The sequence below is a fragment of the Ceratotherium simum genome, chromosome 20 (assembly GCF_057802395.1).
Source record: "Ceratotherium simum simum isolate JZ-2026a chromosome 20, ASM5780239v1, whole genome shotgun sequence".
Classification (NCBI taxonomy): Eukaryota; Metazoa; Chordata; class Mammalia; order Perissodactyla; family Rhinocerotidae; genus Ceratotherium; species Ceratotherium simum.
The window spans coordinates 8,835,246-8,854,821 of NC_141919.1; the positions used below are offsets into that span (position 1 = coordinate 8,835,246).

General features: G+C 39.0%; 1 protein-coding gene across 1 annotated transcript in view; it reads left to right on the top strand.

Annotated features, from left to right (window-relative positions):
- The window catches only part of LOC147914354 (uncharacterized), a 119,090-nt gene that overhangs the window by 65,489 nt on the left and 34,025 nt on the right, over nucleotides 1-19,576 (top strand). The window contains 1 exon segment of the mRNA XM_087444430.1: nucleotides 1,069-1,238. Coding sequence (XP_087300556.1) covers nucleotides 1,069-1,238 — 170 coding nt within the window.

The following is a 19,576-nucleotide window of genomic DNA, read 5'->3' on the forward strand; positions in this document are numbered from 1 at the left end:
CTTGTCCTCAGTTCCTGAAAATACTTCAGAGCCAGAAATGGTTGTCTTGTTATTCATAACAGGCCCCTTTCCACTACAGCTGCCTTTATGTTAATGAGGTGATTTTGGAAAGCACCTCAGGATGGGGGCTTGTTGTCAGGGGGACCAACCACAAATCGAGGGTTGGAACTTTCAGTCCCTGATTTCCAGGGAGGGAAGAGGGGCTGAAGGTTGAATCAATCACCAGTGGCCAATGATTTAATCAATCATGCCTATGTAATGAAGCCTCCATAAAAACGCTCAAAAGGAGGGGATTCAGAGAGCTTCCAGGTTGGGAACCAGAAGGCTTCCACGTGCCACCATGACAGGCCCCAAAGTCCATGAGGAGAGAAGCTCCTTTGTTTGGGACCTCGAGCTATGTATCTCCTCATCTGGCTCATATGCTTTGATATCTTTGTAATAACCTCATAGTCTAGTGAGCAAAGGAGCTTCCTGAGTTCTGTGAGCTGCTCTAGCAAATTAATCAAACCCAAGGAAGGGGTTCTGGGAACCTCTGATTTATAGCCAGTTGGTCAGAAGTCTAGGCAACAACCTGGACTTGTGTTTGGCATCTGAAGTAGAGGGCAGTCTTGTGGGACTGAAACCTTAACCTGTGGATCCGATGCTATCTCCAGGTAGATAGTGTCAGAATTGAGTTGAACTGTAGGACACCCAGCTGGTGTCAGAGAATTGGTTGGTGGTTTGGGGAAAAGCCCCCCAGACATTGTAATTGGGTGCAGAACCCTGACACCCCTCATATAATCTCCCAGCATCTTGTGCTTTAGCATTTATGAGGGTTGCTAACTACGCTGTACATGTGACCATCTGATTAAGGTGAGGGTCCTGCAGCCAGCCCCTGAGATGTCTGAGGGCAGGTGCCGTATCTGTGTGGTTACATCTCCCTGTCGCCCCCCTAGCACACGTTGGTGCTCAGTAACCTTTGTGGCACATGAGAGGACACTCGGGGACAGACCCTTTCCTGAAGGTGTTCTCAAAGTGGAGCTCTTTAAGGTCCTTGGTTTTATTTATTATCATTTTTTTACCCCTCAGGGAAGCAAGTCCAGATCTCAGACTGCCATGTCCTGGAGGATGACTGGCTGGTGGCTCTGGCTCACCGCCAGCCCCGCTCTCTCACCCTGCACCACTGCCGCCATGTCGGCCAGGCTGTGACAGACTTTGGGCTGAAGTGGCTTTTTCAGCACTGTGGGGACATTCTTCAGGTATCAGTACAGGCCACACTGCGTAACGCTCTCCCCTCCAAGGGGAACTGTATGGATTGGGTGCTAATGGCTTCCTACCTACCTTTCTCCTCACTCCATATAAAACAGTATCTCTTTTGTATGGGATTATACACAAAATGTTATCTATGGAATGAGCACTACATTCACTTGGATTAAAGAGTGAAAATGAAGGGCTGGCCCCATGGCCTACTGGTTAAGTTCGGCATACTCCGCTTTGGCACCCAGGTTCGGTTCCCAGGCATGGACCTATGCCACTCGTCAGCCACGCTGTGGCAGCAACCCACATATAAAAAAACAATAGAGGAAGATGGGCACAGATGTTAGCTCAGGGCCAATCTTCCTCAACAACAACAAAAAAGTGAAAATGCTGTAAAAAGATATCCTTTGAAACATCTTACTCTCCCCCGTGTTGTATTAGTTTGCTAGGACTGTCATAACAAAGTACCACGAACTGAGTGGCTTCAACCACAGAAGCGTATTGTCTCACAGTTCTGGAGTCTAGACCTCTGAGATCAAGGTGTCAGCAGGCTTGGTTCCTTCTGAGGGCCGTGAGGCAGGATCTGTTCCAAGCCTCGCTCCTTGGTTCTGGTGGTTTGCTGGCAATCTTTGATGTTCCTTGGCTTGTAAAGCATCACCCCGATCTCTGCCTCCATCTTCATGTGGCATTCTCTCTGTGTGCTTGAATCTGGGTCCAAATGTCCCCTTTTTATAAGGACACCAGTCATATTGCATTAGGGGCCCACTCTATTCCAGTTTGACCTCATCTTAACTAATTACATCTACAATGAATTTATTCCCGAATAAGGTCACGTCCTAAGGCACTGGAGGTCAGACTTCAAAATACAGAGTTTTGGGAATCACTGTTAAACCCATAACACGTATTCCAAATAATATTTTTAATGTCTGATTGGACATTCATGCAAGTGAAAAAACACTTTATAATTATCTGAGCATAGACCTTAACACTATTTTACACATACACTCAAAGTAATTTTTGCAGTTTTAATATGCACTGAATTTCTCAGAAATGCATCTACCAGGTTTATTGAAGAACGAATGTGCTTTGTTTTGTTTGGAAATTTACCAAGAGTTGTTCATGTTTTTAGAAAATCATGTCATTAACATCAACACTGTGCATAGTATTTGGGTCACCAAGACAACCTATCTAAAGCACTCTTCATTTATTGAAAAATGTCAGGCTCCTGCAGCTGTAAAAATGATTGGGAATACGCTTTTCATTTAGTTACATTCTTTTCTTCTTTCTAGTTGTAAAGAATGGGATTGCAAAATGTTCTAAGCCAGAGTTACAGATATTTCCTCCCGATACATTATGGGAAATATATACACACACACACACACATATACACATATATAATGATACATATGTGATATATATATAAAGCTACATGTTTGTGGCATCTGGGAGGTATGAAGCATAATGATATTGTAAAATACCTTGAGGATTCTACTATTACCTTTTAAAATTCCTCTTAAGATTAATTTTTTGTTAGTCTCACTTCCTTCATTCTCATCCAGTTGCTGGAGGCTCTGTCTTTTCTGCACAATTTTGTCCCCAGGTTTTCAAAAGCCCAACATTTTAGTTGTTTAGTGTCTTCAGCTAAAGGTTTTTAATGGTGGGAAATAGTCCTGGGAGTCTGAGTACAAAGACACTATAAAACAGTGGGGTGTTAAGTGCCTCATTTAGCATATGTACCCATGCACATATTAGTTTGAAAATTTCAGTCTGACAGAAGCTGTCAAAGAGTTTTAAATATTTGATGAGAGGTTCCAACCTTTATCTGAGTTCAGAGATTAACAGTTTCGGAGGACAGAGGGTATTCTCTGTTGACATTCATGGATCAATTAGTGTGCAAATATTGAATTCTTTCCAGCTATAACAACAGGCAAATAGCAGCAAATCTACTCTCTAGAATAGCAGAATTGTGAAATACTCATTGAAAGGGTGTGTGTGTGTGTGTAGAATTCTTTTTATCCAGGGAAACAGCACACAGTAGGGGCTGAGTAAAATGTAATCAAGAATCACAAACAGTTTTTCAGAGCTAGAAGGGATTACCTAGGCTGTTCCACCTGCCTGTCATCCCCCCTTTTCATACTGACGATACTGAGGCCCACAGGGATTAACTGAATTGCCGGTCATTGCTCATATACTTGGTGTATTTTAAGGGATCTTAAAAAAAAAACACCAGTTGTTTTGCATTTTTATCTGGATGGCTGTGAGGACTTAACTTGTGAACCACCATATGGCTCCCTAAGGAGTGTCACCTTCAAAACCTCTTTGCTTTTTGCTTTTTTAGCACTTCATTTGTCTGCTTCAAATATCATGGATTATTAAACTGTAAGACACAGCATTCTTTATAGCTACGTTATAAATTGAACTTTTTATGAGGACCCAGGAAATACATTTCTCAAAAGACTTGGACCTAGGTATATTTGTCATTCTTCTGAGTAACGTGTTTGTGTTTACTTTGTGAAATGTGCGATGGTGCTTTCTTCTTCGCCTTGGCTGCTAGGAAATCCAGACTCAAATTTGTGAGATTAAGCATCTCAATAGGACATGGAATGTTATGACTTATATTTTGTAAACTAACCTAACTTTGCCCTCATTTTGTTTTTCCTAACCTTTTTTTTTCTGTTTTTCCTATTTTCTCCCTTTCTTATTTTTATCTCATTGAACTGTGGGTATTTGAATTTACATGAAATCCTTTTCAATATTATGTTTAGCCATCTTCGGATCTCTTACTTATTGCACAACAAAGTATGCTAGGCCCTGTCAATAGGCCTACCTTAAAGTTGTGGTGAGACAGGCTTAGAAGATAGAGAATCCAATTAGCTGTCTTTTTAATATTGAAAAAAGCTTTGGGGCCCTATCAGGTAAGAAGAATCTGAAAAGAATGCAGGGTTCTCTCAAGTTCCAAGGTCTCTTGACCTAAACGGGAAAATCAACTATCATATTTAACACATATTAAAAAATACAGCGTAATGGGGGCCAGCCCATTACGTAGTGGTTAAGTTCACGCTCTCTGCTTCAGCAGCCTGGGGTTTGCAGGTTGGAATCCCAGGCACGGACCCATGCACCTCATCAAGCCATGCTGTGGCGGCGTCCCACAAACAACATAGAGGAAGATGGGCACAGATATTAGCTCAGGGCCAGTTTTCCTCAGCAAAAAGAGGAAGATTGGCAACAGATGTTAGCTCAGGGCCAATCTTCCTCACCAAAAAAAAAAAAAAAGTACAATGTGTCTTAAAAATATAATATGTGAAGAGTGAAATTAATCTGGAATTCTCTCAGGTGGTATAGTAACCCTCAATGGGGTTGATAGGCTCAACCGTGACTTGAAAATTATGCCATGGTATGACTCAACTCCAGAGATGTGGGATGTTTGGTTACCTCCTTCTACAAATTTTATAGGTCTTGTTAAAGATATAAATAAGGCTCTGTCTCACTTGTGTTTTGAACAAGAATTCAGTCTACATTCCAGCCAATCTTTCTGCTTGTTAGAGAGTTTTAGCAAATTCAGGAGGAAGCCCCAAAGATTGCTTGGAAAAGTAGACTCAAAATTGTTTGGGATGATTTAAATTGTTGTCTTTAAGAGTTAACAGATTTTAATCCTAGAAATTAAGACTAGAAATGATGAGAATCAAACTCATGATATTAATATTTTGTGTAAAAATCTGTACATATTTGTGTTTTAAGTATTGATAAAACGTAAGAGGATTTGGCTTGTGGTTATCCTTGTGATTCTAATTTTAAGTGGATAATTGAATAAACGACTTACATGTGTAAGCTAGGATTTGCATCCATGCCCCTCTAAGCCCTGGTTTTTCTCCCCCTTCATGCCGAATACTATAAGAAAGTGACTGATTCTTGTAACTTAATTACGCACCAGGAAACAGGTTAACACTTCATTTCTGGGTGCTGTTGCCTCTGCGCACCAGCTGTCTCATTTTCCCTGGATGTACTGTGCACTTTCACACCCTTGTGTGTTTCTTCATGCTGTTCCAGAAACTCACTACCTGTCCCATGTCTGCTTGGAAAAACTCAACCCATCCTTTAAGGCACAGTGGAAATGTCCCCTTGGCTGACTTCTGCCCCCTAACCCCCCACTCCACAAACAATACGTGCTGTAGCCTCTGTGGTGTTCTGCGTTCCCTGCTCTGATAAGTATGTGTGACTGTCAATTGTGGGGTCACATATCCATAAAGGCACAGATCATGACTTGGGCACAGTGTCTGGTCCATAACAGTCACTTAATACATGTTAAATTGAGTTAAATGGCATAAGTTAAATATATAGAACAGTTAAATAACAGCCATTTATTACTCAGCCAGTTCTTATTTAGGATCCCTTCAAATCATTGGGATTTGAAAGAGAATCTAGTTCTGTCTGTTTCATAGTCTTATGTTCTATGGAGAATTTAATTTGAAAAAAGTCTTCTACAGCATAAAACAGCCTGAAGTCCACTGATTCTGGACAAAAATGCTTTATTTTCAGTTGAGGTAACTGAAGATTTTTTAATATAAAAATCTAGATTTCTGATTTCCCTTGAAAAATTAAAAGACCCAGCAACACAGGTTCCCATTCTTGAAAAGTGTCAATCTGTTGGAACCCTCTCCAGTTTACCACAGTCCTCATCACTCCCTATAGTTTCCCTGATGCAAAGCTAAGTATCAAGAGCAGCACTAAAACCCCAAAATGATGACTCTGGCATACTATGGTAATGCACCTGGCCTTCTCCCTTTGTTTATGTTACTTGCCTGTCACTGAAGGCAATTGAACTCGAGGCTCAGCTTTTGCAATAGTTGTGTTTCTATGAAGTATCATCGGAAAAATATTGTTTACAAATCCAACTCCATCTGAAATGCATGTAGTTTGCTATTCAGAGGAATCAACTGTAACTGTAAACTCACTCTTCTGTACATCAAATAAGCACACTTGATTATATTTCTATTTCCTTGGCAAGAGCTACATCTCAGCTTAACTTAAAATTCAGAGAGCTCAACTTGTCCTATTAAAATTCTGTAAAAATGTCTTCCTTTGATATTGTGACATTTACTTTTGCACAGGGGAAGCTTGGGTTCTGTGTGCTTGTTTGTCCTTTGCAAGTAATCTGTGTGTTTGGCTTTCTTTTCCTGCATGGATAAGATCATATTGCTTATACAATTTTTATCATGAAAATAAAACTGTTGCCAAGACAAGTTAAAGATGAAGCTACATTAAATTAATTTTCGCCAGGGACATGGTGAGCTCATTAGAGCTGTAGACTCAGACATTTTTTCACCCTAGAAAGTTTTCCTTTTTGTATATAGTTTTTAAAAACAGTTTCATTGGTGTATAAATTTCATATAAAATTTACCCATGGGAAGTGTACAATTCAGTAGTTTTTGGTTTCAGAACATTTCCATCATCCCAAAAAGTTCTTTGTGTTCATTTACAATTAGTCCCTGCTCCCACCCTCCAGCCCTAGCCAAGCCTAAGTGGGGAATATACTTGGCCCAGTCATGACCTCAACCTGGGGCAGGTATGGCCCTCCCTGCTCACTCATCACTGAGATCATCACTTCTACCAACAGTGACATTGGACGTAGGTGTTGCCACTGCTCCAAATGGAATGAATCCCCTTCCACTGAAGCACAGCCTGCCCCCTGCCTGGCAGAACCCCATGCCTCCTGAGCTGGGGGGCTAGGGGAGTGATTGGAGCTGCCCTAGACTCCCTGTGTTCCTACTCGAAGTTCAGCTGTTTTCTAAGCATAAACATTTTGCAGATTATTATTTACAGTTGTTTTGGCGAAGAGGATTTGCTGACCTCCTCACTCAGCCATGGCCAGAAGTCTCACCTTTTTATATGTTTGACTTTTTTGTTATGGCTTAATTTTTTCTGCTTTCTTTCTCAACGATATCAATGGCGAACTAATTGGATCTTTGTGCTCTGTAATCTATTGCTATCTCTTTTTATCTTATTGTCCTCATCTCTGTTTCCGTATGGACCTTTCTCAGTTGGCCCCTGATCTCACTGATTCTGTTCTCTAGTAGGTCCCTGTTCACATTAGTTCTCTTTGCTGCAGTGCGTCGTCTGCTCTGCACTGCCTTAGAGATGGATTTTAGTTAGCTATTGCAATATTCTTTTCTTTAAATTTCTTTTGTGTCCTTGCTATCTACCTTTTTATATGAGCCTGGCATCTCAGTTCTATTTTCATCATTTTCTTCTTAATTTTTAAAAGTTATTTTTTTCTGTGTTTTTGAAAACAGAAGTGCTTTCTAAAATTTTTATCTAATTTCTCAGTATTAATAATTTTTCTCTGCATCTTTGGAGCAATAATAGCCTTTTTTGATTTTCAAATGCTGCACGTTACATAATTTTCCTGATTACTCAACTTTGAACAAGGAGTATTGATTCCAGTCTGATGTTTGCCAGCTGATAGGACCCACATATTCTGTTTGGATTCGCTCACTGTCCATCAAGGTACCGTCAGAATTCTCTTTTCAGGATATAAGCTGGAGGTCAAGCAGATGCACATGTCCCTAACATGCGTTTAAGTTTTTAATGTCTAGAAGACGTTTATCCAATTTAACATACTTTATTGAGCCAGGGCCACTTCTGTTCCCATTACCTGATTTTCTAACTATCAGCTAGTGTATTTATTACTGAAAATTTTGAATCAGCCTGTAGCTGTTGCTTTGTTGGAAGTAGAACATGGGTAAGCCCAGTCTCCAAAGTGGATTGCTTCCTCTTTCTGCCCTCACTCACTCGACTTGACACCATCGGGTGCCATGCACTATTGCTGAGCCCGTGAGCTCATGGCCAAGTTCAGTTACTGGGTGTTATAGGCTCCAAAGTCAATCTAGCAATGAAGCATTGAAGAGTTCTCAGGGAAGAATTCCCTTAGGGAGGAAGATTCCCTTAGGAACTAGGTCCCTAAGATAATGGTGAATTGTTACAGCTGTTTTGCTCTCTTCCAGAGACCCGTATATGAGCTCACTGGCCATCATTTCTCAGTATGACTCATCTACATTGGGGTTAGGACTAACTCCCCCCAATGATTAAAAAACATCATTGATATCATTGATTTATATTCTTAGTTTCTGCTGCTATTTTAATTTCCCCATCATATTGGTATTTGAAAGTGGAAGAGGGAATTAGCAACCAGCCACCGTATACTAAAAATATCTAAATATTGACTAAACTAATACTGTATTTTAATGTTCAGAAGGAATTTTTGTCCTATGACCCTTAATGTTTTTAGCCTAAATCCCTAAAAAAAAACTTCTGCTCTAGTCTATATACAAAGAAATATCTTGGAGCAGTGTGTGCTAGAGCAGCGAATCTCAAATTTTAATGTACAGTGCTTCTAAAACTTTAATATGCATTCTATCCCCTGGTGATCCTGTTAAATGCAGATTCTGCATTTCTAACAAGCTGCCTGGTGATGTTGATACTGCTGTTCTGATCAGTAAGCTGCTAGAGGAGCTGGTGTGTCCTGTCCCTGATTTGGAGCCCAAATCATTGATATTTGGGCTTCCTGATTACCATTCAGGAAGATGCAAACTGGGAAAATTCTGCAACATCGCCATTTGCAGACTCATTGAGGGCCTGGTGCTCTGTGGTCCCTGCTCCCAAAGCAGAGACTGTCACCAAATGATTGCTCTGTCAATAACTGTGTGCCGTGTCACATTCAATACTCATGGCCTTTTTATCTGGGAGGAGACTGTTAGAGTAAGGAGGCAGCAACCACAGATAAGTCTTATCATTTTCATAACACCAATAATACATTTTTTTTTTAAATAAAAGCTTCTAAGAGTTTGAAGTGGGGTTTGTTGCACAGCAGGTGATGTCTAAAAAATTCAGACACTGCTTTGAGGCCATGGACAGAGCAAGAGGTCACATGGCTCCATAGGGGATTTCTGAAAGGTATGCAGGCTTCCTAGGAAAATAGCCAAGGATGTGTTTGGAGCTATAGGAAAAAGCTATGGTTAAGAAGGTTGGCAGGGCCGGCCCTATGGCTTAGCAGTGAAGTGTGTGCACTCTGCTACTGGCGGCCCGGGTTCGGAACCCGGGCACGCACCTACACACCGCTTGTCGGGCCATGCTGAGGCGGCGTCCCACATACAGCAACTAGAAGCATGTGCAGCTATGACATACAACTATCTACTGGGGCTTTGGGGAGAAAAAAGGGGGAAAAAAAAAGGAGGAGTATTTGCAATAGATGTTAGCTCAGGGCCAGTCTTGCTCAGCAAAAAAAGAGGAGGAGTGGCATGGATGTTAGCTCAGGGCTGATCTTCCTCACAAAAAAAAAAAAAAGAAGAAGAAGATTGGCTCTGCTCTAGAAGAGTTGAGTTGCTGATGTTTTAACATTCAATAAAAATAAACGCCCCTATTGATTTGGAAGAAACGTTGTAAAAGTCCCCTCAAAATAGATTCCACTCTAGTCCTTTGTTTGCCAGTTTGGGCATTTTTATGGTGTTGTACTTAAATTGGAGTTAATTTTCAGGATACGACTGCTTTTATCCCCCCGCCTGCTTGATAGGCACTATTTTCTAGATCTCTCTCCCAGTATAATTACTTCCTTATTCTAGTATTTTCCTTAGAGAACCATCTTCACGATTGGCAATTTCAGTTTTTTAGGGTACGTTGTGGCTAAGAATCGTAAGGCATTTAAGTGGAAGTGCCCAAAGAGTAAACTTGAGACCCCATGGACAGGAAAGATGATGGTGGCATTTCCAGCCCCAACTAGCCTGCTGGGATTATTTGGGCAATGGATACAGGTAGAAAAGCAACTTGCCCAGGAAGCTTTAAAGGCCTTCAGTGTTTGGAAAAAGCAGATTAACACAAGTACCATTGTCACCAATCGTGTAGTTTTGGACAAATCATTGCTGTTGTTATTTAATTTCTCATCCTGTGTGGTCTTCGTAAAGTAACTAAAAATGAAATTGCATTTATATCTTAAAATAGGTCAGATCCTTCTGAGGATAATGTTCAAGTTTCGTATATCCTCCACCAAAGCAGTCAGTCTTTTAAATATGTTTTATCTTTCTTTTTTAGAAACATAACAGTTTGTTGCCAGCTTAACCTGCATCCATCCCCCCCACACACACACACACGCCTCTTAGCATGTGCTGCTCTCCATCCATTCCTTTTCGGTACTTCATATATAAAAATCCCTTGTGGCTGCTCCACTGCTCCCTACTGAATTTCCAGCCTCCTTTCTCTGCCTGGCCCCAACTGTGCCTAAATAACCTTTTCAAGCCTTTCCTTATCATTCTGATAAAGCAAGTTCCAGTGGACCCTGCCCCAGCTAAATCAACTTCTGACTTCTGTCAGCAAGCTTTTCAATATTTATCTGTGTTATTCTATTTTTCTTATTCCCAGCTTGAACCCATCTGTTACTGTTTTGCTGCTTCTAGCTCTTTCTCCTTCTTTCTCAACATTCACCAGTGTCCTGTTTTCTGTCTACTAAATTATCTCCCACTATTTCAGGAAATCTCACTTTAAGACATTAACATTTTTCACTGTTAACTTTTAATACAAATATTTTACAACTCTTAACTCCCTACTCCAACTTACTTAGTTTTTATGATTATTATCTCCTATATTACATAGTTATTATCTTACTTATTCATTTGCATCCAGTGACTATGTTCTTTTTTAATGTGTATTATCAGGTTGAGTCCATAAACCAACAATTTCCCAAACAGTATTTTGCTACAATAAAAATAGGAACACCAATTAATACAACAGACTAGAGAGTACCAACATAAGGCAATTACATGTATGCAAAACTGTGTATGTGTATGTTTAAAGAGGTTAAGGAAGGATTGTTTAATATAAGGTATTATAGAAACAGAATAACATTTCAGTAAAATAATTAAGGTGACTTCCTGCTTTTATCATGTTCCACAAGCAGTCCATATGGAATAAAGACTGAAATATAAAAATCTATCAAATTGTAATAAAAATTGACAAAAATTAGAACATTTATTCAACATACAGAAGAAAGATAATTTCATTTTTGAAGAAATGAAACAAATTGTAAAGGGATGATTGATAACTTCAAGATTATGCATATTTAAAATTGCTATACCGTTAAAAAATCCCAAAGGGGCTGATATGTACAATAGTTTCAAACATTCATACTTATAGAGAAGGCATCCAAATTTTAGAGGGTAAATGAAGGAGAGGACATGAATGCATTTCACTGACTGTAAGCTCTGTGAGGACGGGGATGTTCCCTTATATTTCACACATTACAGGGATGTAATAAATATTGAATGAATAAATGATTAAGGGGGACCAAATAGAAAGAAAACATCTAACACCTCATCATTGCAAACATAAATATGTGAAATAAACAACTCTGGACAGCTAAAATAGTTTTTAAAATTATGTCATAAGTATCTGCAATATTGTGATAGAACTGTACATATTCCTCATAAAGCCTCTATAAATTGGTTATGTTTTAGAGGGAAATATGATAATTTGTAATAAGAGCTTATCATCCCCCATGCAGAAATTTTATCTTAACGAAGTAGCCAAGGTTAAATACTTCATAAGTGCATAGTAAGTAGATATAAATATTTAATATAGCCATATTCATATATATATTTCCAAATTGAAGGTGTTCAATCTAACTTTACCATAATTAATATTAGGGGAATGGTTATATGCATTTTCACTTCGCACAAGGGTATGTTGTGAAACCATGCAAATAATATTAATTCTAAAGATGCAGGGAGACTAAGTAAAAACAGAATGTGTATTATTATTATATTATGATTGCACTATAAAAATTATATAAGCACATAGGAGACAGTATGCATGCCTGCAGAAATAAAAGCAATTTATGAGAGTGGTGGACTTATGGTCTTACTATTATTATTTTTATATATTTTTCATGATATAGCTCTAATTAAAATATATAAAGTGGTCTCTACTTTTATGTTATATTTATTACCTATAATTATATATAATATGTATATTTACAATATATAATTTTATATATAATAATATTAAATTATATATTATTTTATATATAAATTATATGTATGTATAATTTACATTCTCATGAGCCTAGTAAAGCTGTTAGTAGCCCAGGGAAACTGTAATAATTACTTATTGACCAATGGACTCTCCACTGACATTGACATGCTCACTAATGAGCAGAGTGCAGGATATCCAGTTTCATAAGGGTTGAGGGAAGGCTTGGAAGAAATGTTCTTGAAGCACTGTCTACCTTAACATGCCTGTGAAGACAAAGCAGGTGATGTTTCCTGGATGCAGAGAACAAGGCTTGGAGGCATTCAGGGTGTGTTTGCATGGACAACAGATGGACCATTTTTGAGTTGATTGACAGGTGGCTATTCATTACGAGATAATTTGCAACATTGAAATATTAATTGTACTTTTTTTGTGTCTTGGACTTATAGGTGGCTTTTAAAGGAATAACTGGTTTGTTGAGATATGATTTACAAGCCACAAAATTCCCACTTTTAAAGTGTACAGTTTAGTGGGTTTTAGTATATTCAATAAGTTGTACAACCATCACCACTATCTAATTTTAGAACACTTTCATTACTACAAAAAGACATCCTGTACCCATTAGCAGTCAATCCCATTTCCACCCCCGCCCCAGACTCTAGCAATCGCTAATCTACTTTCTGTCTACATGGATTTCTCTATACAGGACGTTTCATGTCATACAATATGTGTCTTTTGTGTCTGGCTTCTTTCAGTTAGTATAATATTTTCAGGGTTCATCCGTGTCATAGCATGTATCAGTACTTCATTCTTATTTTATGACTGAATAATTTCATTGTATGTATATACCACATTTTGTTTATCCATTCATCAGTTGATACATATTTGGGTTGTTTCCACTTTTTTACTGTTATGAACAATGCTGCTATGTACAAGTTTTTGTGTGGATATATGTTGTTTTCAGTTCTCTTGGCTGTATACCCAGGAGTGGAATTGCTGAGTCATATGGTAACTCTGTATTGAACATTTTGAGGAACTGCCAGACTGTTTTCCAAAGCAGCTACACCATTTTACAATCTCATTGCAGGTGGATTTTACTTTCTTCTTTCATTTACTTATTCTTCTATAATGGATGTATATTACTTTAATAATTAGGAAAAAAAGGAGTAATTTAAAAAAAAATCTGTGTGTAATCTGTTGGCCCGGACATTTTGCCAAGGGGCTTTTAACACATTTGGGTCCCATCTTTGTCCTTAAACGGAACAGAGGCCCTGTCTCATATGCCATGTATAAAAGCTATTGTGATCAAAGAGGAACAAAGTCTTTGTTGGAGGAAAGAATCTACTCCCAATTAGTCTGGTCAAAATGATAGACCTGTTGGGAAGAGGTGCAAACTATGTGTTCTTCATAGGATTTCTCTGTGTAAGTTGAGCTCCTATCCTGTGTGTTCTCTGTTACGCTTACCTGTGAAGGTCCAGTAAAACCACCTCTGCTGATCGGGTGACCGAGAATAGGGAGGGGGAAAAGAGGGATGAGAAAGCCTGTGTGTGATGGAAGAACCCCATTTCAGTACATTCTGGATATAAGCTGTATCTAAGCATACATCTATATCTATATGTCTATCTCTATACCCATATCTATATCTATATCTGTTAAAGTTGGCTATCAGAATTTTGACTAGTACAGAGTCCTGAAGTAATTTGCTTAAGTCAGTTATAGGATCTATATATAAAATAATGTTTTTGAGTTGCATGAGAGAACCTAAAACAAGGTAAGCATTGATTTCTTGTCTGTCACAATTATCATGTGTGATGAAATGATGGAGCTCAATTTATCCGACTTTTAGGGCTCAGTAACAGTGCCACACTGAACCATACTGGAGCTTGAGGTAAAAGGAAAAGCAGTAATATTGATCCTGTTTTTATTGAAAGTTTTGACATTTTGTTCATCATAGATTTTGTTTGCATTAATTTCGATTTTTAAAAACTATTGCACTGAATATTATATATCTGGATAACTGAGATTTTGGACACCTCCTTAAATGTTATGCCCAAGGAGGGAGCCTCACTGGCCTCACCTTAGTCCCAGCTCTGACTTTGACTGTATTTAAAGTTCCTTAGTTAAAATGGCTGGAAAAACAAGTGACGATTTATTCATGGAGAAACTGAGTCGTGGATCAGATCACTTGATGTCGTGCGTTGATAGTCATGTAGTGACTAACTGGGACTCAGAAGAGCAACTCCGCACTCCTGTTCTTTTATCACATCAGAAAGTGATACTCCCCTGTTCTATATTTACTGAGGTTTGATCCCTTTGCCTTAATTCCCATTTCACACATTTGATTAGAAAAATGAACTATTTCTAACTTTTTCAATGTTGTTCTCTAATTTTTTAACAGTTACAAAGTGGGGAAAAATTTCCCGATAATCACTAGCAGCTTAATCCTCATTCCTGGCCCTTCAGAATTTTCTGGACAGGAGAAGCACTCTGTTTTAAAGCTTTGTAGGGAAGTGATATTACAATGGAGTGGAATTTTCTGTATAAATCCTACATTCATCATAGAGATTAGGGACAAAAATCTAAGTGAGATGGTCAGAAGAGCCAGAGGGTTATGCAAATTTCAGTGCATCGAAATGTTTGTCATACCCATTGGAAGAACAGCACATCCTGGAGCTATTATTGGCACAGCAAATAGTGAGTGACATTCAGAGTTTATGCTGTTTGCTCTCTGATAGTGCTGGCATGAGTTTACGTCACACACGGGAGTTACCAAGAGCTGACTCTTTCTGAGCTGGCCAATAACCATTTGTTTGTTCTTCAATTTATTATCACAGTAAAGTAAAATCTTCATTTTCTGTAGTTCAGATCACCAGGGAAAAGGGAAACCTACACATGAGAAGACAGTATCATTTTATCCCAGCATTTCCTCAAGTTATCCCTCGAAAGTAGCTATGAAAATGGTTTCTTGGGGAAATAAATTGGGAAATACTGTATTCTAAATGTGTTTCTTAGAGATACACATGCTCATTAGCATATGAAGTCTCTGAGAAATACTACAGGGGAAAACAAAAACATACAGAGTTTGGTTTAACCCCAGTTTTGCCCAAATTTTGGTATGGAACCTCTTCAACTTGTGAAACAAGTTGCCCCAAAACTTAGGCACTTAAAACAACAATAATTTTTATTATCTCATGGTTTTTGTGGATCAGAAATTTGGGGAGGACTCACCTGGGTGGTTCTGGTTTGGGGTCTTGCATGCAGCATAGTCAGGTGGTGGCTGGTGCTGGAACAGCAGGTGGCAGGAGCAGCTGGAGACTGGCTGGACATCTCTCTTCATGTCACCTTAGGGCTTCTTGTGGTCTCTCCATGTAGGCTAGATTGGGCTTCCTCATAGTATGGCTACCACAGGGCAGTAGGACTTATACATGGTAGGTCAGATGAAGGTATTTCAACTCACAAGGTGACAAATGCAGTGACTTTTATGACATAACCTTGGAAATCATGCAGCATGACTTTCACCGCATTCTGTTACTTACAAGTGAGTACAAGATCACGAGATCAGGGGAATTCAATCCCACATCTTGAGGAAATCGCAAAGTTCCATAAGACCATGTAGACAGGAGATATTTTGCTACCATCTTTGGAAAATACATTCTACTACAGAACGCTCTTTTCTCCATGGAATCTGTTCAATGTTGGTTCCACAAAACATACTTCATGAATGTTGCTTTAGGCAATTATCACCAGAGCTGCTTCTAAGTAAAAAGACAGACTGGTCCAAAAAGATCTGTCTAATAGGGCACATGTGTATAGTGATGGATGGCAATTAGTCTTTGGGTGGTGAACATGATGTAATATATACAGAAATCAAAATACAATGATGTACACCTGAAATTTATATAACGTTACAAACCAATATTACCCCAATTTAAAAAAAAAGATCTGTCTTCACAAATTCTGGGGAGGTCCAGATATGCAATTCACAAAGAGATTATTTGGCATGACTATACTAAAAGGTACCGTTATTTTAAATCCTATAGCCCAGGGTGTACCCACTTAGATGTTTAGTTTTTAAGGCTCAGGGAAGGTTAGTGCTCTAACCTTCTACATCAGTGCCAATGATTGAATCAGGTTGTGTGGAATCTCTTGGCATTTATGTGTCTAGACTGGAGTGGGTTCAGAAGTGATCCACTGCAATCCAGAATGACCCTGGAAAGTCTTCTCTGTGTTAAATGGGTCCTTATCAAACTGAATGGCATCCTGGCAGTGTAGCGAAGTTTTGAGGGACATATCAATAAGCTACTGGTGTTTCCTAAACCTCCCAATACTCAAATTCTTGTCCCAGGGTCTACTTCTGGGGTAACCCAAACTAAGACATCCCATTGTGAAGAATAAAAAAGTACTTGCATACATGAAATACTGTATATAGCATGCCATGAATGCTAATAGTGTGGAGAAAATCAGCTTATTTTTGCATACATGGTTGGGGGGGGGAAAGATTGTGAGATGGGCTGTTGGCGAAAAGGAAGGGCCTTGTTGGACTGATAGGCAATAATTTACCCAAAAAATCTACCTTGAGGACAGTGTCACCCAGCAAGAGGTGACTCCCAAAACACTGTGTACTAGATTTTCAACATTTGAAAGCTGAGGGATTAAATGAAAGCTAACTCATCACACGGAAACCATGACCTCAGGAATGGAGAGCTTGTTGATAAGTCTCTCAAAACTTGGCTACACTGCCTCCTAGGTATTTTTTCCTACCCCGTGTGTTCTCCATATACGCTTATTTCCAGGCTAAGCCTGCCTAGGGTGGAGCCACACATTCTGAAAGTAATGAACAAGCTTCGGTTTAATATTTCACTCTTGTGTGAATTATGGGCTTAAACAAGAAGAGGACGCTCTTCTCTTAGAAATAAATACTCTAGGATAGTAACAAAATATCTGAATTTAAAACAATAGCTGTTAAATTTTAATTGACTTTAAATCAAGGCAGGTAAAATTTATTCCCACACTAGCGATGAATTTTTACTGATTTTTTCACAAAGCCATCTTCTCCAAACACACTACATATTTGAAAGTCATCCAATAGAAGTTAAGAGTATATAGACTGTGACATGGAGCATAACTGGATTTTTCTCTTTGTTTTTGTTTAAAGGTAACTGACCTACACAGGGATAAAACTCATTGATCTGAACTCTTTTCTCTGAATATCCATGTATATGCAACACACTCTTTGCTGAAATAGTGATTAAGAAATTAGTAGGGTATGGGTTTAAAAGAACAAAATAATATGGAATAAAAACTATTACAATAAAGCTCTCCTTATTTTTAAAGAGTTTCAGAATTGCTAAGATGCTTCCTAATGAAACATCATGTCTTTATGTAAATTACAGAGTAGGAGAAGTGGAGGTGTTGGCTATAATTCCATTAATTTTTGCAAAAAATCTCCTTTGTGGTAGTGGGCACTCCATTCCTTGAGTTTCAGATCAATGAATAGGAGCAAATATCAACTCATCTAAGAAATATCATGAGAAATATTGTCCACAACCAAACCACAAACAGCTTTGGTTCTTGTTGACATGCACAAAAAGTTAGGGAAATATCTCTAAATCAGCTTTGTGAGTCAGCAGCTACTGTAGGCTGTGGGGCATGCAATGGTAGACTTGCCAGGTTTCCCACATCCTTGCTGTAGTATCCTGTTTCAGGGCTGCTCGCAGACAAAGGGTTGCCTGTGAAAGTGGCCCCACACCCGGATCAGGACACCACTGGGACTAACCCCCACTTTGGTGCCTCAGAACTGAAGCTCTCTTTCTCCATCCAGCCTCTCCTTTCATTTTTGTTCCCGTTCTTTCTTCCTCCCCTCTCACTGCCAGCACATACACACGCTTTGGTTCACGCTGCTGAACTGTTCTACGCTGGGTCTCAATCTCTCAACCTCTATTCTTTTTCTTTCTCTCTCAGCCTTTTTCTTTTTTTTCTCTTTTTCCCCCATTTTGCTTTCCCAGCTTGTCCTAACAGAAGGATAGATAAACTCTCAGCGAGGGGCTCTCAACCTGGGGCCCCTGGATAAAATTCAAGGGGTTTGTGACCTTGGGAAAAAAATCATCTGTTTATTTTCACTTCTTCCCTGCAAAAATTTAGCACCTCCTTCTACTATGACTATTGGCAACTAACCTTCTAGTGTGAGCAATACCTGTGACTTGGTCACCAATAGAAAGCAGACTTATTTTCATTTCACATTAAAGTTGTTGCAGAATCTCAAAATGTAGTTTATGTCTATGTCTTCAAAACTAGAGTAGTTACTGGATGAGGAGCTAGATCATAATATAATAGATCATATTATAAACTGTATTAATAAAGAAGCAAATATGTTACAATAGCACAAAAATTTTTAAATTTTGATGTTTACTTCAATATAATTGGTTTCCTTTGCAATCCTACATATTGTATTTTATTCATTTACAAACATTATTCTGACACGAGTCCATAGTCTTCACCAGTCTGCCAAAGGAGTCCAGGGCACAAATAGGGCTAAAAGTCTTCTATACACAAATAGGCAGGGCTGGGGATCCATGGCCTGCGTCTGTGGTGGCCCAGACTAGCCCCAGTTATCATTAAGGGAAGAAAAAGCATGATATATAAAAAAATTAATTTTGATAATCTTTAATTCGAATAATGTTGCACATTGTACTTTTGGTGCTGATGGTGAACAGGGAATGTCTGACAGTGTTGGTCATTTGAGTTCCAGAAGGCTGAGGGCTGCCGTCCAGGGCAGTAGGCAGCAGTCAGGAGTCCTCCTGGGGAAAGAGCGAAGCTGAAGGTGTAATGCCCCAACTTGAGCCTCTCGTGCTGTTGTAGCAGAAATGGGAGTGGGAAATCAGAAGCATCTGAGGCGTGGGAAGCTACTTCAAGGTCATTATGATTTCAGATAATTCAGCTTTAATTTAGGCTCTCAAAATTTTCAGGTTCTACTGGTAGAAAATTCCTACTGTCTAGGATAATAAGCTTCTAGCTTAGAAGGATTGACGTCTGTTCTTTTTTATATCAAGTGGGAGTAGCTCCTGTTATGTATGTGAGGGGTCAATAAAAGCAAGTGTGGACTGGGGTCTCAGGAAGGCCTCCATTATGGAGAATGACGTCCAAAACTGCCTAGATTCTAAGGGTTCCATGAATCCAGTTCAGCTCAGTAAAAAATAATAGAGTGACATATCCAATGGGTAATATCCTCTGGCTATTTATTTCAAATGAATAACCTTTTAATAAAAAAGAGCACTTATATCCAAATATCTGTTTTAGAATTCTTAGTTTTCACAAATTGGTTTTGCCG